This window comes from Takifugu rubripes, chromosome 3, assembly GCF_901000725.2.
Source record: "Takifugu rubripes chromosome 3, fTakRub1.2, whole genome shotgun sequence".
Lineage (NCBI taxonomy): Eukaryota > Metazoa > Chordata > Actinopteri > Tetraodontiformes > Tetraodontidae > Takifugu > Takifugu rubripes.
The window spans coordinates 15,183,711-15,211,613 of NC_042287.1; the positions used below are offsets into that span (position 1 = coordinate 15,183,711).

Consider the following 27,903-nt stretch of genomic DNA (forward strand, 5'->3'; position numbering starts at 1 on the left):
TTGTAAAAAGCCAAATATTTTATTTAAAGTACAAACAATAACAGGTAAAAATTGACCTCAAATTTGGCCCCCAACCTTCCCCACTGACAAAACTGTTCTCCCCAATATGGGGTGAAGAAAAAACCCTCACAAATCAGCAATCTGATGCAGAAATACTTTCCATTTCATAAATATGTACAACTTTTCTGGAGTGAAACTGGGTCACGGTTTTTGAAAAATAATTATAATAAAATAAGGAACAGCGTCTTTTCCTGATGCAACCACTGAAGAAGTCATGAAATGTTCCCAACTTGATGAATTATGGGATGATGGACACTGTTAAATGTTCAAACAGGGACTTTCTGTGGGACCAAAAGTAAATCAGGATCGGACCAGAGCGACAGATGAGAAAAGTGTCCTAAAGACGATTAATGGCGCTGTTTGGACGGGTCACACACGGGCAACACGTTCAACTCGCACAAGTTCTCTTGCATTTGATCATTCTGTGTCAATATGTGTCAAAACGTCAGAAAAGTGGCCCAGCGATGAAGTGAGGAGGAAAAAAAATTGTGAGAAAAGCAACTGACAGTGAAAAACCAGAACCTGGCGAAGGATCCGGTCCATCAAACTCAAAAACTCATCACAAAAAAGGTAAATATGAAAAGCACTTAAAAAAAGAGTGAATATAAATATTGCACTTCCAAACACCGGTTAGCTTCCAGGGGCCGTTTTTCATCCCTGCAGTGGAGGTATAAAAATATCCTGGTGGTCTCAGTCCCACAGTTCTGTCGCCATGGCGACTCAGAACAACCCAGAAGGGTTTAACCTCGACTGTCTCAATCTAAAGAGGTAACGGGGATAAAGGTGGCCGAGCCTCCGAGAAGCTAACAACTGATCCATTCATAACAAACATTCATAAATACACCGCTCATACAGATGCGTGAGGTCACACACACACACGTGCGTGCGTGCGTGCGAGCACGCGGCCCTCGCTGCGGCACGCACGCACTATTTACATTAAAGGCACAAGAAGTCAGTATACACGACAAATAAAACCAAGATAATACTTTTACCGTTCAGTCCCTGTGGCCTTTTGTCATTCGTTGCTACGGCTACAATGAGGCTGATTGTCCCATCTTTGGTTTTTAAAATCGCCACGGAACTCAAAGCGCACCCAAAGAACGCGCACGAGGATGCGGGACCGAAGGACGGATAACCACAACGCGCGGTCTCCCAGATCTGTGGCGTTCCCGTCCCAGTCGAGCGTCGCCGCGGGCGACCGGACGGAGATTCAAACAAAGTGATCAGTAGGAATTGAAGCAAACCCCAAAGGAAGGCCAGTCAGTCCGTCAGTCCGTCCGTCCGTCCGTCCGTCCGTCAGTCAGTCAGTCAGTCCGTCAGTCCTGGTGTCATTTATATCAGTAGATTTCCTTTGAGTGCAAAAACTAAGTCAGCCGAGCCCTGTCCACCAACCTGAGGCAGAGAGGGAGATCATCCATCCATCCATCCATCCATCCATCCATCCATCCATCCATCCATCCATCCATTCATCCATCCATCCATCCATCCATCCATCCGTCCATCCATTTTCCAGGATAGGTTATCCTATCCCAGCATGCATTAGACAGAACTAAAGGAGCACATCAGACAGGCTTCAGCTGGATCTACTATGTGGAACAGGCGTCGCCTTTTCTAAAGCCAGAGAACCGTTTTCACCTGAAACCTGTTTACCGATCGTCCGTCAATAAAGAAATGCTGTCCGGCTTCGGCAGACTGCACAATTCACAGCATTCCCGGCTGCCACACGGTCCATGTGAGCAGACAACGAACTATTAAATAGCACCAGAACGAGGGGTAGTACGGGACGCAAAAAAAAAGAAGACTTTTTTTTAAAAAAAAGAGAACTAATTAAGAAACATTCATACAGTTCAGAGATCATTGGGATGTTTTTGTCTTCATCTAGTGCAGCACAGTGGAGTTCCAGTGGTCTCTCCTTCGCTCTACGACTGCTTTCTGATCTGCTCCTCAGCTTCCGTCGCCCTCCTCTGCTGCAGTCATTTCGCCGGATATCGTCATCGCGGTCGTCTTCTAGGCTTCAGAGACGGGCTTGATTTGGGCTTTCTCCATGGCCATGTCGTAGGGTACAGATCGCTTGAAGAATCCAATCTACAAATATTTTTAAAAAAAACAGGTCCCACGTCATAATGAGACGATAGCAGCGGCTGCGGGGGGGTTTTCAAAAGGGGATATTTCAGGTGGGTGTGTTTAACTCACCTTGTACAGGACATAGATGAGGAGAGCCAGGAGCAGTAAACCAGCCAGGATGGCCAAGATGATGATCCAGAGCGGGACGGAGTTTTCTAGATCCGGCTTATTCCACAGCAACGGTGTCACCACCTAAGGACAAAGGCAGAGGTGTGTATGTGTGTGTGTGTGTGTGTCTGTTGGGGATTAAGGAAAGCCTGAGCGTATATACCTTTTCCTCCCCACTGGGATAATACTTGGGTAGAATGAGATAAGGCATCTTCCTCACACTGTATCCGGCCAGACACTCCAACACATACTGCTTGTACGCCCTCTGTGAACCAAATCAGGTCAGAAACAAACAAATAAATATGTAATTCACCGAAAGGCCGCTAGGCGGAGACAGAGTACATGTAAAGGCTCATTTGAGCGCATTGTTGTACAGCAGCAGTGTGTCGTGCAGATGTGATAGATTTAAGTAAACGTGTAAAACTAGGAACTGTGGTGTGTTTTCTCTGTGGGAATCAGATTCCTCTCTGCATACACAAGCAGAATCTACTGCTGATGTTGCACTAATGTCAACAATTTATCAGGATTTATCAGCATTAAAGCTGAAAAAGTAACATTTCCTTTTCGCCACGACGTGTGTTGTGTGCTTCCTGCCAAAACACTGACATGAGATACATGGCAGGCAACAGTGGGAATGGACTAATCTGGAGCATGCAGTCCTTTCCTCTCCTCTGCTTGGTGAGAACATATGTTTGCACACAATGACACGACTTTGGAAGGCAAAGCTCTTTCGCAACAAACCTCAACAAAGGTCTCGGCCCAGACGCGGGAGCGCACTTTAAGGATTGCTGTGGTCCCCCTTTCCAGGAGACCCACGTTGCACCGGAGGGTCCAGCAGTCTGAATTGGAACAGGACTGCAGGAAGAAAGAGGAGGGCGTTGGAAAAACGTTAAACACGCTTCTGCTCATAACTGCCGTCATTCTTAAAATCTTGTTGATGGGCACACAAAATAAAAGGAAAATGGAAAAGTAGCAGAACAAATGGGGAGGACAAATAACAGCCTTGTTAATGTTGCAGGTCAAATAAATGTAACAAAGAGGCCAATGTTATGATCCCGATCCCAGGCCTGCTTCAAATTATATTAAAGGAATGTCACGAGATTGTAAAAATGCTGCGTGCACCACTTGTCACATTATTACCCGACCACAGAAACCAGCCCATTTTCCCAATGTACAACACCACAGCATTAATTACATCGTCATCACACAGCCTGGTGTGTTCTGGATTTCAGAACATTTTAGTTCACAGCTACTGCTGTCTTGAGACCACCAACCAGACGGGCGCTTGGTGATTCAGCAGAAGAGGACGAGTTTACGTGGCGCAGATCTCTGAGGAAAGCTCAGGAGAGACAGCGCCGTTTCCTTTAGGCTCAGACTTAATTAGGATATTCAGACAGACAGGAAGCGCTATCGGTCCGTTTCCTCCCAGCAGACCCTCGTCACGCCGGGGGGGGGGGCATTTGGGTAACGGCGGTTTGGTGACATGAATGAATGTGGATCAAGAGTCCCGTCTCTCCTCCACAGGGGGATAAACTGGACCGTGTGGGGTGTGGCGGCCTTTCCCACAGCTTGGTAGAACAACAGTCTGACCCGACTGACAGCCGGAGCAGCAAACCTACGTACACGTGCCCAAACCACCACTCAATCCATCACAATCCATAGAGTGGAGCAACGGAGACGCTTCCTGGGTGAAAGCAAAAAGAAGTGCTGACACAAGAGAAGCAGGATTCCTTCAGACTGACGCGTCTGAGCGAGCGTGATAAACGAGCGCCGCCGAGCGTGCAGACAAAGAGCTCCTCAGTGGAGGCAGGTAGCCACGGGCGGCGGCGGCGACAGCGGCCACCTGCAGCTGTGTCCATCAATAAGGCCAGTGTGTGGAGGAGCTGGGGGGGGGCAGAATGAAAGAGCAGCCAGGCTGTAATGAGCACATCTCAGGCTTCCACAGGGAGCGACCGCTCACCTCTGACCTTTCCCGTTTAATGACATCATAACCTAATTACCCAATCCCAGGAGCTCGGAGTCCCAAAACGGAGCGAGCGATGAGAAACGCGCCATTCAAAGCTTTTTCTGACGCGACGCCCAAACCTGTCAGCATCTCACCAGGTTGGTCAGGTGAGCGAGCGGGTTCTTGTGGACGTCCCTCTTCACGATGTGGTGCTCGTCCGCCTTCTGCGCCAGAATGGGCGACTCTGTCGGCGGGCGCTGGAGCTGAAGGGGGAACAGAACAGAAACATTAAGTTTCCTGAGTTTTGCCTTTTTCTGCCCTCTCTGTCAGTTTACTGGACATCTTGAGTCCGTTAGTACAGACTCTTTGTGGGGGGGGGGGGGGGGTTCAGCCTCGCCAAAGCACATTTACGATGACGGAAGGATACATACTCAATTTGTGTTGCTGTGTTGTGTTGCTAACAGTAACAATCGTGTTTCTCCTCGTGCGGGACTCTTGGGAGAGGGTGAGATCATTTCTAATCCAAACACCATCAAGCGAGTGTAAAATTACCTGTAAATTGCAGCCGTCAGCGTGACGAATAAGTAAAAACATTGATAATTCTGACAGCACAACGGTGGCGACGGGCTCTGACCTCGTTGGGAGGGGGGATCACGCCAACCCTGGCAATGCTAGCCTGACCCCCAGGCCGTCATTAATGACAAGCAAGGGTTTGACCCCACAAGGATTCATGCATGAAGGGGGGGGTCAAAAGTGAACACAAACTGCTATGAAAGCTAAAAGCTGGGGTGAGGGGGCGTGTGCGATGCTGGAAATGAATAAGCACTCTGAGGAGGACAGGCAAGAACCGGGACTTCAAAGTGCTGGTGGGTTGAGTGTCCTGGGTGGGGCTGCGGAGCTGGGAGGAGGAGGAGGAGGAGGAGGTGGGTGTGGGCCGACCGTCAAGACACCCCAACGCTTAATAATACATCTGACTCCAGCTGGAGGCCATCACAGAATACAACAATCTTCATTTACCCAAGCGAGTGAGGCCGTGTGGAGACTCACTTTGAGACCGAGGTGGTTCATGTTGCTGTCCGACGTGCAGTTGATGGGTCCCTGTGTGGAGAACTCCAGGGGGTAGAGGACAGTCTGACCTTGGGTGCTGAGGGGGCAGCGCAGCTCAAGCACAGTCTGGCTGATCCCGCTGGGGCCGTTGTTCACCAGCTTGATGAGGAAATGGGAAAATGTATCAGCAGAATTCGGAAAAACACGGATGATGGATTCTGATTTGACCTCCAACACACATTCATTTAAAGGCAGGGCTGTCAAGCTTTGTTTGTCCTCATTTATGTAAAAGGCAAAACTAGGGAACACGCCTATTTTTTAAATGATGGGTGAGTTTAAAAAAAAAAAAAAAAAGAAAATGAAAATGAAAGACAGAGTTAAACAGTTTTGGCCCAAATCGCTGCAGCAGTTTATGTTTAGAAGGAGCCTGGGAGTTTATTTGTGTCAAATCTCTATTTTTCTGTAGAATAAAGCCAAAGAAATTAAGTTAAGTAAATGAAATGTGTTTACGTGTAGGAAAAAAAAGATACATGAACAGTTTAACGTTAGATGGCTGAAAACTACAAATATAGAAAGCTCAGGTCCTGCCTGAAGGGCCATGATGGTATTCTGATGTTAACAAAACATAGTTATGGAGGCTAAGTTGAGAGAAAGACGGCCAATATCCATAATTACTTGGAAAAAATCTACAAATAAATCCGATGCGCTTTAACAACCCATCCCTGTCATTTAATTAGCAGCTAACATGCTAGCTTTGTTGGCATTGAAGGGTCCGGGCGTGTTGCTGCGAATTGTCTGACATCGTTGTGTAGTTTTGTGTGCATGTTTCCAAAACATAAAAATGTGCCACTAGAGAAAACAGAAGAAATCAAACTGAACCCGATTCCCTCCACAGGAAACTGTGACCCATTACCTCATAGACGTGTTCCACCGCGGGCCCGACGTCGTTCTCCACCCCGTAGCTTTTGGTCGACTTCCAGTTGGCGGGCGGTAAGAAGACCTTATCGGGTCGGGACACGCTTGAAAAGAAAGGTTGGGGATGTGAGGACATGGGTGAGGCGTCAACAGAGACAGATGAGGGAAACCGAACACTGGACTCACCCCTGGAGGATGACATCAGCCTGGACCACCACCTCCAGCATGTAGGGTACAACCTCGCTGTGGGAATTATTCTCATTTTTACTGTGGAAACGAAAAGATTCCAATTAGCTGATGTCATCCCAGAGCAGCGGCTGTCAGAGGAGGAAAGATCTCAAGCCTGCTGCAATTTCTGGCAGCTTTACCTGCGGATCTGCAGCTCAAACTGCACCGTTTTGTGGGTGTCCTTCAACCGTGGGACCGTGAAGCGCAGACCCGCCCACACCTGCAGCAGCAGAAATACCATGTGGTCAACCTTTATATCCGGGTGGGTGACAACCGAGGCTTGGCATGCAACCGGGCCATTAAAAAGGCAGCGGTGTGTGTGTGTGTGTGTGTGTGTGTGTGTGTGTGTGTGTGTGTGTGCGTGTGTGTGTGTGTGTGTGTGTGTGGTGGGGGTGGCACGAGGACACAGATGGAGTCTGTCACATTTCCTTACACCGACTTTTCCTGTGCAGTTCGCACCCAGTCTGCTGATGGTGCACAATATTTTCCAACAAAGGGGAGGAAACCGTGATGTTGTGGAGTCAACTGTTTGTTTTTATGGGCGGCGTCGCCATGGTTACAGGAACTGCCAGCCCGGGGAGCTCCCCTAACCACTGCTTTCAGAAATTCTCGGTGACACGTGAAGTGCCAGAAGAAAGTCGTGTCCTTACGCTGGTTCCGGACTTCATCGGGTTGCCCAAATCGCAGCTGAGGTAACGGGTCTGGTTCTCGGTGTCGTAGCTGCAGGTCAGCTGGGTCAGGCTCTGGGGACGGGAGAGAGCAGACGGGTCAACGAGGCCCGATGACGGTCGACAAAAGAGACTCGTAACCACATCCGGGTCTGGAAGCCGTGGGTTTCCAACGCGCCCTGGGTTTCTTCTCACCTCGTTATTGCGGGCAATTCCACTGTAGTCGGCTTCAGGGGGCAACACCACGTACAGCTCCGCCTCGTACGCCCCCCCCTCGCCCTCATTTCTGGCGTTGAAAGTCAGCGTTAGTGCGTTGTCATCGCCCAGGTAGACTTCCTTCCTGTTCCTGAAAACCCCACCAAAGAAAAAAAAAAGGATTATGGATCGGGTCAGCGGGCTCAGTGGTGGTGATTAATGGTGGAAAATGGGTCAAGCGACACGTGAAGGTTTGATTCTAGAGGAGGGTGACATCTTCGGCGTGTCCAGGAAACATCGCCGGTCGCTCCAGCGATGAAAGCAACCTTTTGTGATGGTTATAAAGTTACACATAAGAGAGCTGCAAAAGCTCGCAGCCCCTCCTCGGCTTTCCCTCCCTCCCTCCCTCCGCCTCTTCCCAGCGCCAAGAACAATGATAGAGTCCATACAGACAGCCGCACAGGCGCTTTTAATTACAGCCTGCTCTGTTAAAGCAGGAGAGCAAAAAAAAAAGGTCCTCGCCGAGCTGCGAGTCCACTGCGATCGTGATGGCGAGCGCACTATTTTTAAAGCAAACCATTGTAGGAATGAGACAAAGTCCTGCTATTACCAGGCCGTTAGCCAAAAACACCGAGCTCTTATTTTAATTGCACGTCTCAGTTTCCGGGATGGTGCCGACACTCACAGCAGGTGGTTCTACGCCATTTCTGGAGGGAGTCAGATGGTGAACGCACTCCTTTTATTAATGGAATGTGAAATCAAAATGACGGAGCAGAAGAGTATCAGGGAGGCTGTGTTGTTCTTGTAAAAACCTCTAATAAATTCCTGAAATTTTGGGGGGGGGGGGGAGATGTTATCCCCGCAGCTACCGAGGCGGCTGGGTTTGGATTTGGTTTTCTGGAGCGATCTCTTTCCTTTTTCCACATTTTTAACTGCGTGACCTCACACCTGTAGAGTCATTTCCTCCTTTATGGGGGGAGCCCAGAACGCCCCCGCGGCTCCATGCGCCCCGCCGCTATGCTAATCCAAATAAAAAATGGGAGCAACGGCAGAAACGGCTGCATTTACGCCTTCAAATCCAAGAGTTCAGAACAGTTTAGCATGTGTTACATACACGCTTACAATGCAAAAGAGGTCAGAGGGGGTTTCAGGCTGTATAAAACTGTATTTGAGTTCAGTATTATTGGAATTAAATCTGTAGGCTGCAAACACAAGCAACACAGTTGATATGAAGGCGATGAAAGCACGGAGCATGGAAGAATTCCATCCTGGGATTTTTCTCCGAATACGAACACACTCACCCCTGAACGGCCAGCTTCAAGTCAGGAACACAGATGTTGTCCTCTCCGCAATCCAGAAGAATCTGGGCCTAGAAAACACACATGGGCTTTTCAACACGAGGGCCGAACACCAGCGCACGGTGACAAAACACACGCCTGTCACGCGCGAGCCACGCCAGATAAACCAGACGTGCGTTCCAGCGAGACAACAGGATGTGTTTAGCGAGATGCAACATGCGGGATGACTAAAACATTCCCGCCCAACACACACACACACACACACGTGCGAACGTGCGCACACACATCCGGACACCTGTACCACAGTCGTCTCTCTACCAGACAACAACACTGAACTACTGTAACACGACAAGTCAGTGAGGTCATCGTCTGCAGATGCCACGCCCCCTCCTGAACCAGCTGTCCCCGTGCACACACACACACACACACACATGCACAAACACACATGCTTCCCGTTTGCAACAGAAGGAAATGATGAACTAATGACAAATCGTCCGCCAGGAGAGGTACTCCTGCGGAGCCGAGCGCAGATCTGCCTGCTCCCGGCTCTAACCGGCGTCCCACATCACAGCGCCGCGTGGCCAACCGCACTTTCACCACACGCTACGCCGCCCAGCCGACCACGGCCGTGGGGGAGCGCAGGGAGAAGGAGGAGCCCGGAGGAACCTCCTGAGCCAGAGAAGGAATATCAAGTGAGGAGAAGAAAGCACAAGTGTGGCTTCAAAGATTACAGCGAAGCGGAACACAAATGGGCGACCGCCGAACGCGTGGCGGCGAGGAAAGTCGTGCAGATGGCTCGATTGCATCCCGCTGTGAGCATCAACGCAATGACGCTCGTGGCGACGAGGATAATAAATAGAAATGGAGGAGGAGATTACAGAGAGCCAAGGCCCCTTCTTGTCATTACACCATTCGGGGGCTCTAATTGTGGACGCCGTGGCAACCGGAACGCTAACACGGCCACATGTGCGCCCTGGTGTGTTTGCCGGGGGAGGACAACGGCACAACATGTGAAGGCTGTAGATAACCAGCAGCAGCAACAGCCGACAATGGGATGGGCCTCCTGTAGTGAAACCAGCCTGTCAAAACAGGCGGGGCCCCGATTCGGGCTCATGGAGTCCGATGGAACAATGAGGTCACGGTTTTGGGCCGCTCCGAGTTCTGCCAGAGGTGAGATCTGCACAAGCGCGTGCCTCTGTGCAAGACTGGCGGCAGCTCAAACATCCATCGTCATAAATATTCACGGGGACATGTGGAAAATATTAAAGAGAATAAAGCAAAAGAGACCGCGCCGAACACATCAAACCACTTTCTTTCTCGCTCCGACTGATGGGGAATTACGTCCGGGCCGTGGCGGCGAAATGTTACATGGTCGACCGCGCTTTCCCACGACACACGAGTCGGCCATCGTGTGTCTGCTCGGGGCCGAAGCCGAGCACTAGAAATCTCCAATCACTGTCTAAACGCTGCTTCCTTCACACGTTCTAAAGAGAGATTGATGTCAGCAGGCTGATGCATCTCACACACACACACACACACACACACACACACACACACACACACACACACACACACGCCCTCTTTGGGTGTCTTTTTGAAAAAGGGATTTTTCAGATTTAACGCGTTCATTCTTGGCTCTGAAACAGGCCACATGTTGGAAACCCAACAGCTCTGATATCATAAATGTCAGCAGGGTTGAGTCTTGGTCCAACAGGGATCAGACGGACACACATCCGATCAGTGTCGGGGGGGGGGGAGAGGGACTAGCGCGCTGACGGACGCTCCTGCTGTATTCCCACATGCTGCAGGCTGGGCCACAGCTGAAATTCTCCACATGTTTGCACCGATTCTCCACGTTTCTCAGGAAACTGGCAAAATGCCGAGAAATTTCCTCCAGATGGGCAAACTGCCTGGCTGCGCCCCACCCTGAAATATCGGCCGGCCCTCCGCGTCCGCACCCTCGGAACAAACCCTCTCCTCTATGAACAGAGAACATTTCTGGGGTGCATCAGAAATACCTTCTGCTCTTTTACGTTGGCGATCTGGTAGTTGAGGATGGGCCGCAGGCCGTGAGAGTCAGCTGGAGCTTCGGGATCCAGGCTGAAGTTCAAGGCTACGTAGATGGAGGACAGTTTATCCCTGAATTCCTTCTCATCCTGGAATGACAGAAACACCAAGAAATCAGGTTCAGGTTGGACGTTTGAAGCAGCAGATAGGCTGCAGAAGCCCTGGCCGAGGCTCAGAATGACCATCATCGTGGGGTTTGTGTAACTCACTCGTAGGTAGAGCTTGGTGTGTTTGCATACGTTCTCGCCACGGCGCACCGCCAGGCTCCTCTGGAGCAAGGGCTGCTGGGAATCCAGGAACAAAGCCCTTTTCACCGCACCCTTCTGCTTGTGCTTCTGACTGTCGAGCTGTACTTCCACCTGGAAATCTGGAACATGTAGGGCACAAATGTGCATTCATGGCTTGATGACTGTGGAGTCCCGTAATGGCAGCTTTTTAAAAAAAAAAAAAACCAAAACACACAATATACACTGAAACACGCACAATGTCATCAATGTTCCCTGAAGCTCCTGGAACAGGCTACACTTGTAAAGGAAGCAGCCATTAGAGGTAATTAGGGGCTGACAGAAGAAGTTTGATCCCTAAATCGCTGAAATTCAGCCTGCTGCACCAATTTCTTGTCATCATAACACATCTTGCTTTGACACATGGTCTGAATGTAGAAAGACATGGAAGTTTGACAAGATGTCTTGCACCGTGCTGTGCTGGTTTGTGTAGCTGATGCTGATCTGTGAGCAACACCAGGCTTTATCGTTCCAGTTCCTGTGATGAGCTGAAGTCAACTGAATCTTTACCTCTCTCCTGTGGATCCAGGAGGAGCAGTTTCAGCTAATGGAGATCCTAATAACCCCAACAACAACTCAGCTGCAATTGGTGGCTCTGGGATCTTTTCTTGGCTTGTAATAAAGTGCAGATGTGGAAAGTTGGCTCACCTAGGACGTCTGGTAGATGCTTCCCATCAGCAGATATGCAGAAGCTCAGGTTGACACTGTTTTGGACAGTCAAGACAAGGACGGGATTTAGGAGGATTGCTGTGCAAATGGCAGAGAATCAGAACAAACAGAGGGCAAACAGCCCTCGTTGCTCTGTCCGTGTCCTGTCAGTTCCTTACATGGCTCACATTACAGGACACAAGGCATGATGGGAATACGATGAAGACTATGAAAAAAATGCTAAATGCGTGGAAACACGCTGGCAACTGACCACTTTCTCCAGCCAAGCTAAATCGTTGCATCTCCATTTTCACAGACAGCCCCCCCAAACACACACGCACACACACACGCACACACGCATTAAGAAATAGCAGTTAAGAAGGGTGAAATTGTGCAGCGACTCAGGTTTCAAGACTGACCAGTCAATGGCCGTCTGCATAAGTCTTTAGCTGTCTCCCATGACATCAGCCACACAATATACTCCTGTTGGAACCCCCCAATCCCCCCCCAACACACACACACATACATACACACACACACACTCACACAGAGGAGATGCAACTCACAAATTTGAAAAAGTAAAGCGGAAATTCTAGTTGTAAAACCACATGAGAGAGGAGAGTGTAGAAGGAGGGCTTTTCATATACGTGCTCCTGTTTTCTTACAAGTGTGCACGCGTGCTCGCACGAGTCTACAGGTCCTGATGTTTCCCAGCTGTGCTCCACCAGCAAACAATATCTCCTTAAAAAAACCTTCCAGCTCTCTCCCTCCCTCCCATTATCCCTTGTGCTCTGCTACCACGCAAAAAAAAATCCTCCCTTAGCAACGCAGTGTAATCAAGACACGCGTGTATACAACAGTTTCCTATATGGATCAGGATCTGGAAATGGGGGGAAACAGACATGTGAGCTCAGTGTCAACCATATCAGGCAGCAAGCAACCATCATGTGTTTCCTTTCCCCTTTTTGGGAGGGGTGTGCACATGGAGAAAAGGCCAAAAACTGCTAACAATGCTGCTATTCAACAGTCTTTTTACTGCTTCTGCAGCAGAAACGGTGTCAAATCTGAGATTTTGTCGAAGCAGCTGCAAATTAATGCAGCGCCTGTCAAGCCAAATTATATTCCTTATCAGAACTTCCTGCCAGGATAAGAGTGTTTATGGATGTGGGTGACAAGGGAAAGGCTAAAAAACACCAACAGAGCTTTACTGGACCATCGGGGACAGGAAGAAGGGGGCTCACCAGGAAACAGGAATGCTGGTGTTTCCACTGGTGATCATGCAGTTCTTCTCCTCAGGGTTGATCATGTTTGGATAAATTGTCAGAGAAGCTTTGGCGGTGACTATTGGGCGGGATCTGCGAAGGACAGACACGCTGCTAATGCATCCAATCATCACGTGAAGTTACACTTTGATGCCACTTTCTCAGTTAAGTTCATGAAAAAGGCGGTGAAGCATCTTCATTCCTTGGTTTAAGAACGTACCTGTAGAGAACTGCCTTATTGACTCCAAAGGCGCCAACCATGAGGTCTGAGGCGAGAAGTAATTACAACAATTAGAAACGACCGTACGCTTTGTTTGAAAAGGACATCATCGCTGCGTCTCTCACCTGGGTATCCGTTCATGTCCAGGTCTTTAGCACCTCTGAGGGCAAATCCAAAGCTGGAAGGGATACTCCCAGCAGCCCACTGGCCTGCAATCACCTGAGACGGCTTTTCGCTGAGCCCCTCCGAGTATCCATTGTAGATGTAGACCAGACCCTGCTGCTCCTCGCCTCCGAATGGACAGCTGATCGCCACATCTGTTGAAAGTAGGGAGTCAAGTCAAAACTCCTCTGTGTAAATTCTAGTCAATTCCACGTCTAAAATCATCCTGACCATTGAAACCATCCTGGTTGAGGTCTCCCAGAGGTGCGATAGTGCTTCCATATCTCCCAAACACCTGGGTTCCTGTTAAATGAGATGGGCGGAGCTCCAGGTTCAGGGGGCCACGTTGTAGGTAAGTGTAGACCCGTCCCATCTCCTCCAGGCGGCTGTCGGAGCCTCGAACCATGAACATGGGGGCTCCAACAAGCAAGTCGGTCATCCTGCAGAGACAAACTAGCTCAAATCGAAAATTCATAATAGAAAAGAAAGAGAGAAAAAAAACGGTGCTCACCCATCGCCGTTGACGTCAGTCGTTGCTACGGCGTAGCCGAAATATGATCCCATCTGCAAGAAAGGGCCGACATAAGGCACTGACGTCATTTGCTTTGTTCTTGGGCGCTTTGCTTTGATCTTTCGAGCTCCACGGCGACGCGACATCGCCAAACATTACGGGCTCTGTGCAGTTTATCTGTGCATCGGGTCGGTTTTATTTTCTGATCGTTCTTTGATCTTTTGACGCGGCCTCCGATAATGAACGAACGAGAGGAATCGAGCGATTTTATTTACCCAGCTGGGTCAGAGGTGGGTTCCGCTCAGCGCATTTCTAGTCCCACAACCATTTACACAAATGACTGTAGCACTTTTCTCTCACTAATGGAGCCTCACAGCCAACCTCAGAAAAGCCCAAAATTCAGAAACAAATGGAAGTTATGCTTGTTTTGAACAATTAGGAGCTCTCCTGAGAAAAAGAGAGCAATTTAGGCCAAGCTTTCATAAATGTCGGCAACAGGAGCTCACCTGCTCGCCAGTGTAGTTTATCAAGGTCTTCAAATCTCTGCCGTTTAGAATTGACACCTGAAAGAAAGCACACAGACGTGCTTAACATCGTTCTATAACAATGGACTGGAAAAGCAACTCCCCGCTGCAGAGGCTGTTTTAAAGCAGCTTAAAGATTTCTACAAGGTTTTCTTACCAGGCCATAAAGCTTGAGTCCTTTTGGAACTCCGGCCACAAAATCTGAAAGATGTGAGGAAACGTTTCACATTCCGTTCATCTCAATACCTCCAGCTCAATGATCAGGTCTGTCATTGCGTGCAACTCAGGAAACATGAGGATACGCGCCCTGTTTTGTTGACTCACCTTCGGTTCCATCGCCACTGAATTCCCCCACAGCGACAGAGTAGCCTGACAGTGGAAGTGTGGGCGTGAGTCAGGGTTGATGGGGCAAATAATTGAAGACATGTTCAATAAAAGTAGCCTCACCCTGGTAACTGTCATCATGAGCAGCCCGGACTTGTTTGGTCTGGATCTGGTTATCCACAGACTGCATGAAATAGCCGGGGTAGTAGGTTCTGATGATGTCCTCTTTAGCTGCAGAGATGATCTGACCTGAGGAAGGAGACCAAGAAAATGTGAAAATGCCTTTTAAAACAAACCAGTACCACCTTAAAATAAAATACACACCTTGCCAGAAGTAGCTGCCGGGTCCTCCAAGCACCACTTTGCCATCCTGTAACAGAAACCATTGAAATCAGGACAAACAGAATGGAGACATGAGCCTGGATCACGAGGAGCAGGAAGATTTACCTTTGTGAAGTCAGCACTGAAGCCTCCCTGGCAATAACCTTGGCCGACTGCATCACTGATCTCTGAAGCACAAAGAACAGAACTGATTGGTGGCGAGTCCAGGCGTCTGAAAACCTGCCTCAATCCAGCCATAATTTTCCTGGATGGAGTCAAAACGGCTACTTAAAAAGGTAAAAGAGAGAAGTTACCTGTGCGGCACGGAGCGTATTCTACAAATTTGGTGAAATTCTGAGTTGAGAGGTAGCAGGTTCCTGTCGGGTCAACGTAAGGGATGTCCTTTTCTGTGCGCCAGGAGTAAAGAGGGGCACAAGCCTGGGGTGGAAAGAAGGTGGGAGAATTCTGGTGACTGGCTGAGAGGAGTGACGTGCTGAGAGAAGTGCTGAGCACCGGGGTCGTTGAACTCAGGAGGAGACCCAGGCTGAGACCCAGGCTGAGGTCAGTGGATCGTCTGGAGCGACCCAGGTCTCAACCCTGACTATCAGCACAAATAAGAGGCAGCTCAGGAAGTCAGAGTGAGCAAACAGCATTTCCAGTCAGTGTGTGGGGACTGCAGATAACATCCATTAAAGGAAACGTGTCTTTAGCATAAAGAATTTAGAAAAGCTAATCTATGAACGACCCAACGTCGACTGAAGCGCCTTACCAGGATGGTGTCGCCGTGCGTGCGCACAGTCGCCCCGAACCACTGGTGCGACTTGAAGTCAACCTGAACCTCCGTGTTGTTCAGCAAGGTGGTGCGATCACCTGGAGGAAACCAAGCAGCAAAAACACTGATCAGCAGGAGCGAAAGGAGGACCGGCTTCCTTTCACCGACCCCGAGAATTCACATTCTGCATCCGCTTCTCAGGCCAGTGGGAACATCTGGACAGTGGGCAGAAAAATGCCGTCGGACTCCAGCTACACCGTTTTTCATCCAGTGAGACAATCAGAGTGAAAAAAGGGTTTTGCTACAAGTTCGATGACAGCTGCAATGATCTTTAGGTGGCTTTTGTTGGAATTTAAAGATTCAGTGACTGAAAGTGACTTCTGGATTAATAAACAATGGAAATAACATTTTGCAGCAGCCCTGGGCCTCCTCCGACCTTGACGACCTCTGACCCCGTTTGGCCACCTGTCCACTAACTCTGGCCTCCCACGTGACAGCAGGCGGCGAGCTGACAGATGGACTCAGGAGTCGGGTTGAAAGGTGACTTTATCTGAGGACAGACGCCGCCGCGCAAACAGAAACGCCGACAAACTGAAAGAGAATCCACAACGCGGGAGGGCAAACGTGAGCAGCCATGTTATCAACGCCGTCCTGCGGACACATTTCCCATGTAACCCAAACCACAGACACTTGGCGGGAGAGCAGGACAGGATCTTATAGGGGCTGTGGGCTGGCTCATAGTGTAAGAACTCCTGACCTCTGTGAATGTAAAATTAGGCCGCGCCTCAGACTTTCTCCATCCACGTCTCTCCCCCTCCAGCCAACTAGGCAGCTTGGAGTAGATCCATCTTTGTGGAAAGTTGGAGGGGGGCTGGGGTCCAAGGAAAACCCACGCTCTGCTCCAGTTTCCTTTAAGCAACCTCTGTTTGGACGCGCTTGTGTCTCCCTTCTTCGCTGTTCCACATTTCTTTAATCTCACACAAATCTGCATGATTGCAGCACTGTGTGGGGGGTGCTGCTTCTCGTCTTATCATGATTTTTATAAACAACCCAGTTGTATTTCTGCTTAATCTCCATCTCCAGACTGTCCTGCGCACATGTTTCATCTACAATGGACGGAGCAGAATGTGTGAATATAAGTCCTTTTTACACACACACCAGCTCCGAGACTTTTTGGGAACTTTGCTAACTGATAAGGCTCGGCTGCTGGACAATGTTCATTTTCATTTTAGGTAAATTTTTGGACAGGGACAATAAGAACTGGACGCTGCCAGGCAGCCTCATGTAGGAGGAGAAAAGAGAGACCTGCCAACACAGAGAAATCCAGAAATGGGACATGTGATCGACCCCACCCCACCTGGGAGGTCCGTCAGAGTGGTGGGCTGATGGGACACGGTGACTGGCCCAGTCTCTCAGGGGACCAGCATGGGAGTGTGGAGGTCTGGAGTGCATCCATAGACTCACTCTCGCCTTTGAACCGTGTGTGAGAGAATGGCCATTAGTGGGGTTAGAGCCCACACTCTGTGTGTGTGGGTGTGTGTGTGTGTGTGTGTGTGTGTGTGTGTGTGTGTCGGTGGGTTTGAAGACAAATGGCTAAATTCACTCATCACATCAGCTGCCCTGTGGGAGTACTGACAGCAGGAGAACAGAGGGGGACAGAATGGAAGAACAAGGCTCTGGTTTCTCCCTCCTTTCCTCTGGCCTTACCCACCCTCCCTTCCTCCCATCCCATGCTTGCCCTTCTCACACCCTCCCTGCTGCCCTCACTCTTTGCTCTCAGACCCATAGAAAGGCTCTTATCTGAATGGAAAAGGAAGTGGAGAGGAGGAGGTCCACTTTGACCCAATTAGTTAGGCTAATTAAGAGGATCTGTGGCCCGTGGGTCAGAGCTCAAGCACACTGAGAGAGAGGGACACCGCTTTGTTCTTGGAGCGATAAAGCCGAGGATATAATAACACGCAGGACACCCCTGCTCGTGTTTCTAACTGAAGGCCTTAAGTGCAAGGCGGCAGCATTTCATCTGTATTCATAAGTGATTAATACCAACATTTAATTACCACAAATGCACAAACGTAATAATCAGGCTACAGTAAAAACACCGTGGCATCAAATATCAGGTATGTTTTGGTAGAACATGTTTGCATGCAGATGTGCATGCACTGCAGAGCAAATTCAACTGCCATAATCCAGATGTTGGAACCATCTCTGGCAATCATATCGGCTATTTAAAGCATCTTTAGAATACGTGGGACATTCTCTGTCAACACGGGGGGACTCTCCTTCGCCGCCAGGCCTCTTTTGCCTGTGCGTGACATCCCTCACCGGGGCCTCCAGTCAGCGCCACAGAGGGGTATGTTGCGCCACAAATGCACCGAGCAGCGGTGCAGAGGTGCACCATTCGCTGCAGGAGTGCTGGGAAACCTTTTTGTCTTCTGGGTGGACTGAAAAGGTTCCCGTCCCCGGTTGTATTGGGTCACCCGTTTCCAAAAGTTGTGGCCTTTTACTCCGTTTATCTCTCCCCACTGTGCCACACAGGCGGGGTGTTACTGTCACCACACCGAGACGCAAATCTCTTCAATGTTCAGCCTTGCCCACTTCGGTCCTTCCCAGAGTGCTTGACTTCGCCCTCCATCCACCGCTGCTCTCGACTTCACCTGTCCTACAAACAGGACGCTTCTTACTCAACCTTGTGTTTAATGGTTGCTTATCTCCCTACAGCTCTAAGGTAATGCCAGTAACCTACTCATCCCTAAAGAGGAAACACAAACAGGAAAAAAAGGATCATCCCGTGCCCAGGAACCCGAGTAGAGAGTGAGGGTTCGGTGGAGTTGAACGCTGTTGCTCAAGAGAGGAGCCTCCGACGGTTCACAAGGTGAGACACTTATTTCATATACAGAGTTGTGTACAAAGCACAACCGATTCCTAAACGGCGTGTAAATCAGTTTGATTACATTGGAAACTGTCACCTCTGTTCATTTGAAATTAATTCTTACCTTTGGTGTCAAACTCAATGGCATGACAGTCCGTCTGGCTGAGGCTCCACGGACAGTAGAAGACGGATCCGCCCTCCTTAATGTTGACCTGCCTCGTTTTGGCCTTGGGAGCTCCGATCACCACACTGGCACTGCAGACAGGGCAAAAAAGAGAGGAGTTGTGAATCTCCCACTGTACATTAACCCAACCACAGGATATTAATTAACCCGAATGCGTCCCACAAGTCCGAGCTGGAGGCTAGTGGTTCTTAGCCTGGTCTCAATTTAAAAAATTAAATCCAGACCTCCCACTTGACATCCTTAAAGATGCAGGATGCGCATTAGCTGCGTTCTGACTCAGAAGAAAAGCATTTTAACAGGTTGCAGCACTGTTTGACATGATCCTATATAACTGGCGCTGTGATGTGCACATGTAGGGCTCAGACGGGTGTTCGACCAACTTGTGAGGGCAGGCACAGGCAGAGAAGCACTCACACGTGCATCCCCGAGGGGCAGATTCAGTCTGAGAACAAGAAAGCAGACAGGCTAAGTGGAGTCACACTCTTGTTTCTTCAGCTGCGGTACTAATTTTCATGTCTTTGGAGCTACTCCGAACAACTACAGGCGAGGCGGCCGACTACTTCAACTCAGATTTGAGAAGAAAAAAAAAAAACCCAGCAGGTGTGCCAAGGATTACTCACGTGTAGACAGCCTCCAGACAAGAAAGAATAGAAAGCCCGACTGATGATACATTAAATGATGAAAAGAAGACTCGGGCACGGTAACTGGAAAAACTATCTCCCAACAGATAATGTGACTTAAGTGGATGGCTTAGCCATTACCTCATTGTAGACCCACTTTAGTCAACAAGCACGCGAGAGACGGTTGATGTGGGTAAGAGATCTGGGATCACTGGGACCAGACGGTCTTTGGGGGGTGCACCAGAACAGGAAGAGCACACCCTTTCCTACCCTGATCTTCTAGTGGTGGTGGAGCATTTCTACTTTGGCTAAACTTAGCATCTCCAGGGTCCAGAGGAAGATAAGGAGGTAGCTTGATTCCAAAAGTAGTCCAAAATCATGAGGTTGTGATAGTCGCTCCCACTGAATCCACCCATTAGCTCGGATGAAAAAGAAGAGATCGTCGAGGGTTTTCTCGTGGAGGAAATTGGGTAGATTTTATGTGTGGCAAATTTTATATGTGCACAATATAATTCCAACTCCAAACGTGGGGCAGAAACTCCTGGTTTTTGTAGGAGATGAGGGGAAAAAAGAAACAAAGCAATCCAAAAAGGTTCTGGCTAAACATGCTTATGCTGGAATATCCCCAACAGCAGTAAAATTCCAGCAGCGCAGCAACGTCAGACCTGCATACAGGCTGCAACAGTAAACAATATTTCCATTTAAACGACATTGTACGAACACGCTCTGCAGCATTCTTATACAAAAACACCTGGCTTTAGCTTCCAAGGCCTTAAAAAAATACACTAACAAAGGCAATTAATCTGGAATCATCTTTTATTGAACAAAAAAACCCAAAACAGGCATAGATCCAGGCAGCCACAGCAGCACTTCAAAGGATGAAAAGTACAGGAAATAACAAAACAAGCGCGTCCAACTTTAATCAGCAATTTGGCAGTCAGTGTGTGTGCGTGTGTGTGTGTGTGTGTGTTTGTGTGTGTGTCGGCATTACTTTTAGATACATGCAGATGTGCAGACACACATTCACACAGACCGATAGAGATCTGAAAGTGCTGTAAATGGGAAGGAATTAGCATTTAATGGGTGCTTATCCGTCAAGGATCAGTCTGGTCCTTAACCGGTATTTTCCCACCCTCTGCCATATCTGCCCCAGTTGTTGAAAGATAAAGCTTTTGTGTCATTAGCACAATGAAGTTCTACTGCTGATGCCACATTCTTTTGTAGAAGCAGCTGGAGTGCACGGCGAGGGCTTCGCATTGCAAATGCATGTAGGTCGTCGGTGGCGATGGGCTGAAAGCGGAGCGGGCTCAGGGTTGCAGGGAGGGTTCTGGAAGTCGGCGACGTCTTTACAGGCACTTGTGAACCTCTATATCAGAGCTAAAGCCACCTTCACTTGCTCATTCGTCTGTTTGCTGACAAACAGCAACGGCGCTAACATATGAGAGGCATTATGTCTTGTTTAGCACAGTCGAGCCCACCAGCTGCCAAACAACAGCCACTCATCATCTTCACCATTAGACATTAATTAGACAACTGTAAATCGATTGGGGTTAGATGTTATGGATGTCTAACCAACAGCTTCGCTGTAAATGAGCACAGCGTTTGCCATAATTAGGACACATTTTCACCATAATTGTCAGACTGGAACCGCTGTTTTATGCGGGCTAAGAAAGTGGAGTTGGGGAATGCTAATGCGCCACTTACGGCTAACCGGCTCTGTGATGATGGTAAAGATGGAGGCTGTCATGAGGCCGACTCTCTAGGCTGAACTTCCTTTTTCTTTCCATTACATATTAAATCGTCCTCCATTGCAGCTGCAGAGCTGATGTCACTTGAACGGCGTTACGGCGGATTTAAAATTAGAGATCACGTGATTTGAGTTATGGCCCTTCTGCATCCACCACCTGCGGTCATAAACACCACCCAAAGAAAACTATGGCCCAGATGGAGGGGGGGGGGGGGCAGGCTGTGGCCTTCAACTCTCAGCAACACCTCAGTAAAAAGTACAGTGATCCTTGAGCTCTCAGCACGCGCTTAAACAGGAACGTGGTTCCGTCTCAGTGAATCGCGGTGACCTGCCACGTCCGACCTTCACCGCTCTCAAAGCGCTGGAGAAATGGAGCAGAACAACGCCCCCCCCCAAAAAAAACTCATTACAGCCACTTCACTAACGTTCTCAAACGTTTGCCGGGTTCAAAGAGAGCCAGACGTGGGGTTGACGCGGACCGTAATTTAATTAATATCGGAATGATGTCATGCACGGCGGTATTGACTAAGCACGTGTGGCCACTTAGTGTTATTAGCCAAATGACAGAGAAGAGAAGCACAAGTGGACTGCGATGACTTATTCTAGACCACATGGAGCCATACAAAGAGTCCTGTTTCCACACACACACACACACACACACACACACACACACACACACACACTTTCTGCTGTCCTGACATCACATAGGATGGGAGAAGCAGTGCAGGTCACACGAAGCCTTCCCACTACACTCTTTGATGACCGTCATGATTTAATTTTAAGGTGCAGAAATGGGTCTTTTAATAAATCCAGCTACATCATGTGACGCTCCTGTGTGGGAGCCATTTAGTCTCTCCAGCTATTGGTGCTAATCAAATAAACAGTCCGAACCGTTTGATCGTGAAGCCCGCGAGCATCGCCGAGCAAAAGGAAAAGCGTGGTGACCTGAACAAGAGGAACTATAGTTCATTTATTGTTTGTGTTTGACGGTTTCAAATCATTATTAAATTCCTATGGCTGAATACACCAAAACAGCTATCTTTCAAAGTTAAAAAAAAAAGGTTGTGCATTTTCCCTTATCAAGCCGTTTTCCCACCGTCCTGACCCCAAAAGCGGCCCCTCCCCCGTTCTCGGAACAACTGCACTTAAATCTTCCTGTGGAGAGTTTAACTGCTGACGCTTCACACCTCTGCACAATGCCCACATCAGGGGGTGCAGCCCTCTCACCTATGGATAGACCGACTGCTGTATAAAACCTGGTGACTGGGGGCCGCGGGGGGGGGCAGCTGTTGAAATACTCAGTATGTGCACCCCCCCGGCCCCACCTACGCATGCATGGACAAATGCGCTCACACACTTCCAGAAGCAGTAATGACCAGAGGTTACAGCTTATTTCCATCTTGAACATGAGCTCGCTCGCTCTGCGATTCGAATTTCATCAGCAACGGGTGGGCGGGATGGCGTCATCGCTGTATTTGTGGAGGGAGGATTTTCATCAGGGTTAACAGAGATGTGAATCATTTAGTGACCTGGGGCTAAAACAAAACAGGCCTCGCTGGCAGGCAGAGATTAAATCTAGTGTGAGTCAGGGCGACCCTGACCGACGACTAACTCCGGCGGAGACATGACGTCCTGGGGGGATTCCCAAACCAGCAGACACCACGGCAGGGTCTTTAAACACATCGCCACCGTGTATCTCCACTGGAGCGGACAGAGGATCTTTATCTAAAGGCTCCATCAGCCCAGCGGAGTGCGACGCAACAGTGCTGCCGCCCTGCCGGAGAGGCAAGTGAAGGGTGAAGCAGCTTCGAAAGGTTAAGAATAAATAAAGAATAAAGACGTCGGGTGGAAATCAACATTATCTGCTGTCAGACAAAGAGCCTCATTGTCTCCGCGTAACAATGAGAACCTGGGTGAAGAAAAAGCTGGCAGGCCAAACACACAGGGAGTGCTCCTTCAGCTCAGCCGCTTGCTGCTTTCCTTTAGCGGCAGGTCCGCGCAAATGGGACGAAAATGAAAACAAAAACAGAAATAACACCGGTCATAGGTGGAGAAAGGCCTCGGTGCAGGCAGAGAAAACACCGCGGCTTTAGAGGCCGTAAGAGACCCCAGTCTAAGGTCAATATTAGCTCAGCGCTAACAGCCTTTGAGAGGGTAACCTCCAGGTGGGTGACCCACATGGAGCGGCTCATCTGAGGGCTTGTCGTGGTTAATCCGGGCATCCTTTAAACAGACAACTCAGTCACCATCATCAGATAAAGGTTTTTAATGAGCTGTTCTCAAAGATGAGTTCAAGGACCGTGCAGAAGTAGTTTCGGGGTAACAAGCGAGCATCAGAGTTTAACAAAGTCCCACATCAGCTCGTAAGGAGAACCGTCCTTTCACATCCTTTCACACACTCCAGCAAAAGGTCTGTTATTGTTTACAGCCCCTGACCTTTGGCGGCATCCATCTCGGAAAAGATCCACTCCCTTATCCCTGCCAGGCACCGGGAGAGGAAAGTCGGAGAGGAGTGTGTTTCTGAATCAAACCAGCCCTCAGAAGTCCATCTCTATTTTGATGACCTTCTGCCTACATGGAGACACGCACGGAGTCGAATCTGACTCAGAGTGAAAGAACACACACACACCCACACAGTATAGGGAACCTTATATCCGCCCGTCCTTCCTGTGTGTCTGGAGAACACCGTCACACACAGTTCATGAAGTCTGTCCGCGGGCGTTCCTCCCTGGTGGGCTGTCTGCTAGTGTCCGAGTGTAATTTTATTACCCGCGCCTGAGGGCTATAACAGACCTACACATATAAACTTTTTTGTCGAGTTTGTCTGCCAAAGCGGGAGCAAAGGAGGCCTTTGTGTTCGGAGGTCTGACTGAGCCACTCACACATGATTATCTTCCTCTCTTCTGTAATAAATCTCATTTTTCTAAACCTACCAGAGACAAACGCAGCTGCATTCCAGCCACTTATGGACTAATTTAAACCCCGTTTCTGCTCATACATTTCGACGGATGTCAGCCTCCATCTCTTTCTTATTCAAGTTCTGAAGTTCTTTATTTCAGTCTTCCTCACCTTAGCCAGTTTTACAATAAATTAGTCCCATCTTCAGTCTTTCGACCACAACACGTCACTTTCTACGGCTGTGGTGCCTCAGCTTTTAAAGGCTGGAGGCCAGACAGAACTTTCTGCTTAAACACAAACATTTTTACTCATGCTAACAGCAGCCTGACAGGAGTAAAGCCTCTCAGCTGACTTCACCCTCAGATTACCAGTACTCCCACACTTTTCACGCCCCCCCCCCCCCAGTGCAGGCGATGACGTGATGGCGAAAGAAGCAGCAGCGTTTTCATCACAGGACTCGCCTCAGATGTGTCTGCAGCTGTGAGCATGCGAGCCTCTGATAAAGCAGCACCTCGCCGGCGCCTATTTTTTTGTTAAACATTTGACTTCCGAGCGCTTTTCAACAGTTGGAAAATTAAAGGGGAGCGGGCTGTAGGAATCTCGCTCCCCTCCAACTAGGGAACAACATCCAACGTGGAGAAAAGTTCAGATTAAGTCACCAGCAGGATGACGTCTGCCCCTTCTCACACTTAATGAGCGTAGGGAAGATGATGGGGGGGGGAGGCCAGACGGTGGGGGAGGGTCTGCACTATGGATGAATTATAAACCCCTTCAGAATGACATCAGCACAGGAGGAAGAAAGAGGAGAGGGGGATGCTTAAGGAAGAGGAGTTCATACATTCAAACCTCACATCCTAAATCATGCCTCTCTCATGAAGCCCTTTCTTCCCAGGCACTGAAATTAAGATCAATAGCATCAAGCTTCCATACAGCTAAGGGTCATGAGAGGAGGGGGGAGGAATCCCCCCATGTGTGAGTGTCTGCTGCCCAGGGAGGTGGAGAGGAGGGCCGGGGGGAACTAGAGCTGCTACTGCTGCTGGGAGCACAAAGCCCTGCCTCAGCTCACAGCCCGCTGGCTGCTCCAAGAGCGGTCTGAGAACCAGAGTCAGGAAGTTTGATCATGTCTGAGTCCAACTCTGACTGCACAAGCTCCCAGTAACCACGATGACTGACACATTCAGCAGCGCCGGTCCGATTTTTGCTGCACACCAGGAACAACACGGATGCTCCTGGCTGCAGACATGCACGCATCCAAATCATTTCTCACCGGAAATGCCAAAATAGTCTGGACGCGTCGCCTGGATCACATCCCGACTCAGAAGTAAAACTGAAGCCCAAAGGTGATTAACAGGATCAAATTCAAATGTCATTTGGTGGGACGGTAAGATTAGGACTCCAGAGAGAGTCAGGGAGGTTTTCATCTGATAAAAGCAACCTTCTACATTAGTTTTAGTGTTTAATTAAAGACTGATCCGCAACACTTTTCCCTTGGAACGCCAGTTCCAGTGCGCGCACGGGGTTTACGTGCACGTAAAACGTGTTCACAGAACAAGCAGATTTGAATGTCGGAGCAAAATAACCTCCCACAAATTGATTTTTTTTCCACTGGAACTTTAGGCTGCAGCTTTAAAAAGGAAGTTATTTTCTGTTGGGACCAAAAAAATAAAACACCCACGATGAGTTCATGGATGATTCATTTACATCCTCAAACTCTGAAGATGTTTCAGAGTGTGACGGAGATTTCCTGACACCCCTTTTTAAATATATATATTTATTATAATCATTCGGGGGAAAAACGCATTTTTCATTGAATTCAAGAAACTCACCTGGGCGTATTCACCAAATAAAAGTCAACGGAGTATCCAAAATAGCTCCCCGCGGGTCCGCTGTACACAGTCGGGCTCTCCAGGTCCAAGTTAAACGCCTCGCAGATAGTCAGGGAAGAAGTCAGCAACAGCATGATACAAAGGAAGGAGCGCGAGAGAGGGGCCACCGTCCCCGGCGCCTGAGCCCCGAACCGTCCCGGACCCATTTCTGACGGTGAAATAATCCGCTGAAGTCTGTCTGAAACGGCGATGTAGGTCCGGATGTTGCGCTCTGATGACCGTAGATAAAGGCTGGGAAACAGCAGTGAAATGGGGCTAAAATCGCATCCCAGTGACTCGTACCGGCTTCTGTCTCATGAATGCTCCGTCAGCTCCTCTCCGCGTCCTCGCTGCGCTCTGTGCGCGTCTGGCCCGTCCCACGCCTTCTCTGCGCACCTACTCACGGCACCCGGAGTTGGGAGTTCCCTCAGTCGTGACAAAGTTTGGAGGAGAAGGAGGAGGAGCCTGTGATTCCCCAAAAAACATCCAAATCAGGGCTCCTACAACTGTGAACTTTTGATTTTTCTTATCTTTGACGCCCAGATTTTTAAATAAAATAACAATGGGCCCCAGAAATCATCCTTACACCTGATATAAAAGGTCAGGGAGACCGCAGGAAATGGTGAAGTAATAATAAAAGAACCAAAATAACCGAAAAAAGTATCAGAATACTATTTAATCTCAAAGAACAACGTATCTGATTTACTCCGATATCATTTAAGATCGTAATTGCTCTTGTGAGTTTTTAATTCGAGTTTTTGCAGAAATCCCCAGACATTTCATCCAAATTCGAGTCAAAGTCCTCAAATATCTAATTTAATGTAATTGTCATAATTTTAGACACACTTTTTTCAGTTCTAATGCTGCATGTGACCTTGTTCGGACCTTTATTTCCTGGCCACTCAACTGTATAGAGCCTGAGTTCCATTTAAAATATATATTTCTTTATCAAGAACAGCCTCCCGACTCTCCTATCAAGTCAGACGCTTGTTTGCACTACAGCAGACTAATTATGCGTTTGGCGCTCAGTCTGTGATCCATATGTATTTCTGCCTAATTACAGCGTTGATCTCCTCTGAAGGATGTGACATCTGACGCTCTGCGGGGAGGTGTGGGAAGATCTGGTTGTCCTGCCTCCGAGAAAGGAAGCGGTTCGGCTCTGAAATGCAAAAACTCGCCCAAATGAGACCTTTGATAAGTGATCGCGGCGGACTGGAATTAGTGAGTGTTGTTTTAGTTGATTCACCCGAAGCCTGGGGGGGGACCGAACACGGGGGACCAAATTTGGCTGTGGCAGTAGCAACGTGAACTCTGCTGCTCATATTTATAACTGCACTCAAACCCCCCCCAACTCTGGACGGGAATTCTGACTGGATTCTGATGGGAGTAATCCACAGCGTCTGGGGAGGGGTAGGGAGGGAGTCCACAGCTGTTGGGGCCACTTGATGGTTCAAAGCTCTAATCCTGGAGGGGGTCTCGTTCTCTCACTCTGTTTTTAGGTTCCACGGGATGAAGAAGGACCAGAACTGACAAGAAGATAGATTCAGTGCACCCATTAAAGCTAATGCAGCCTGGAACTATCATCAGAAGTCAGGTTTAGACCCCCTCGCCCCAGGTAAAAAATGAATTCAGAAGACCTTTGTGCAAAAATGCCAGTGAATTTAAAAAAGCCGGCTTATGTCAGAAGCCATCGGAGGTCATCCAAGCACGATCGCCTGACCAGACGAATAAATATGGCACTGAGCTCACCGAATAGCACAAATATAATCGCCGCCGTTATTCATTTGACACCATAAATGGGCAGAAATTGTCAGAAAATGGGTAAAAATTTGTCTTTTTCTCACTCTTTTACCACATCTCTGTTTGTTTTTTGATCCCGGGTCATTTCTGCCCACACTTTAAAACTCCGTGATGCTGATAAGATAAGGTGTTGCACTTCTGTTGCTGCTATGGCAACAAGTATGAGGTGCAGCAAAACACTTTTGCAACATTTCACTGCTGGCCATGTTCTTATAAATATAGAACTGACACATTGGC

General features: G+C 48.8%; 1 protein-coding gene across 1 annotated transcript; it reads right to left on the minus strand.

Annotated features, from left to right (window-relative positions):
* Positions 1–3: 3 nt before the first annotated feature.
* On the minus strand, positions 4–26,268 carry itga5 (integrin, alpha 5 (fibronectin receptor, alpha polypeptide)). Its single transcript, XM_003963515.3, has 30 exons — positions 25,828–26,268; positions 18,677–18,807; positions 15,681–15,781; positions 15,226–15,349; positions 15,038–15,099; positions 14,915–14,960; positions 14,714–14,839; positions 14,591–14,635; positions 14,424–14,467; positions 14,249–14,305; positions 13,743–13,795; positions 13,463–13,671; positions 13,195–13,386; positions 13,070–13,115; positions 12,829–12,942; positions 11,588–11,643; positions 10,865–11,022; positions 10,607–10,744; positions 8,592–8,659; positions 7,291–7,441; positions 7,078–7,170; positions 6,568–6,647; positions 6,386–6,466; positions 6,198–6,303; positions 5,285–5,443; positions 4,393–4,500; positions 3,034–3,147; positions 2,456–2,557; positions 2,254–2,376; positions 4–2,145 (listed from the first exon to the last, which is right to left on the minus strand). The coding sequence occupies exons 1-30, from the start codon at positions 26,031–26,033 to the stop codon at positions 2,068–2,070; spliced, it is 3,171 nt and encodes a 1,056-aa protein (XP_003963564.2). The 5' UTR covers positions 26,034–26,268; the 3' UTR covers positions 4–2,067.
* Between the last annotated feature and the right edge of the window lie 1,635 nt (positions 26,269–27,903).

Bases quoted from the DNA above. Each gene is read 5' to 3' on its own strand.
- itga5 (XM_003963515.3), bottom strand. From the start codon at position 26,033: ATGGGTCCGGGACGGTTCGGGGCTCAGGCGCCGGGGACGGTGGCCCCT. The intron at 14,636-14,713 runs GTGAGGCTACTT...TTCCACTGTCAG, and splicing joins TCATGATGACAGTTACCAGG to GCTACTCTGTCGCTGTGGGG. The intron at 8,660-10,606 runs GTATTTCTGATG...TGTGTTTTCTAG, and splicing joins CCAACGTAAAAGAGCAGAAG to GCCCAGATTCTTCTGGATTG.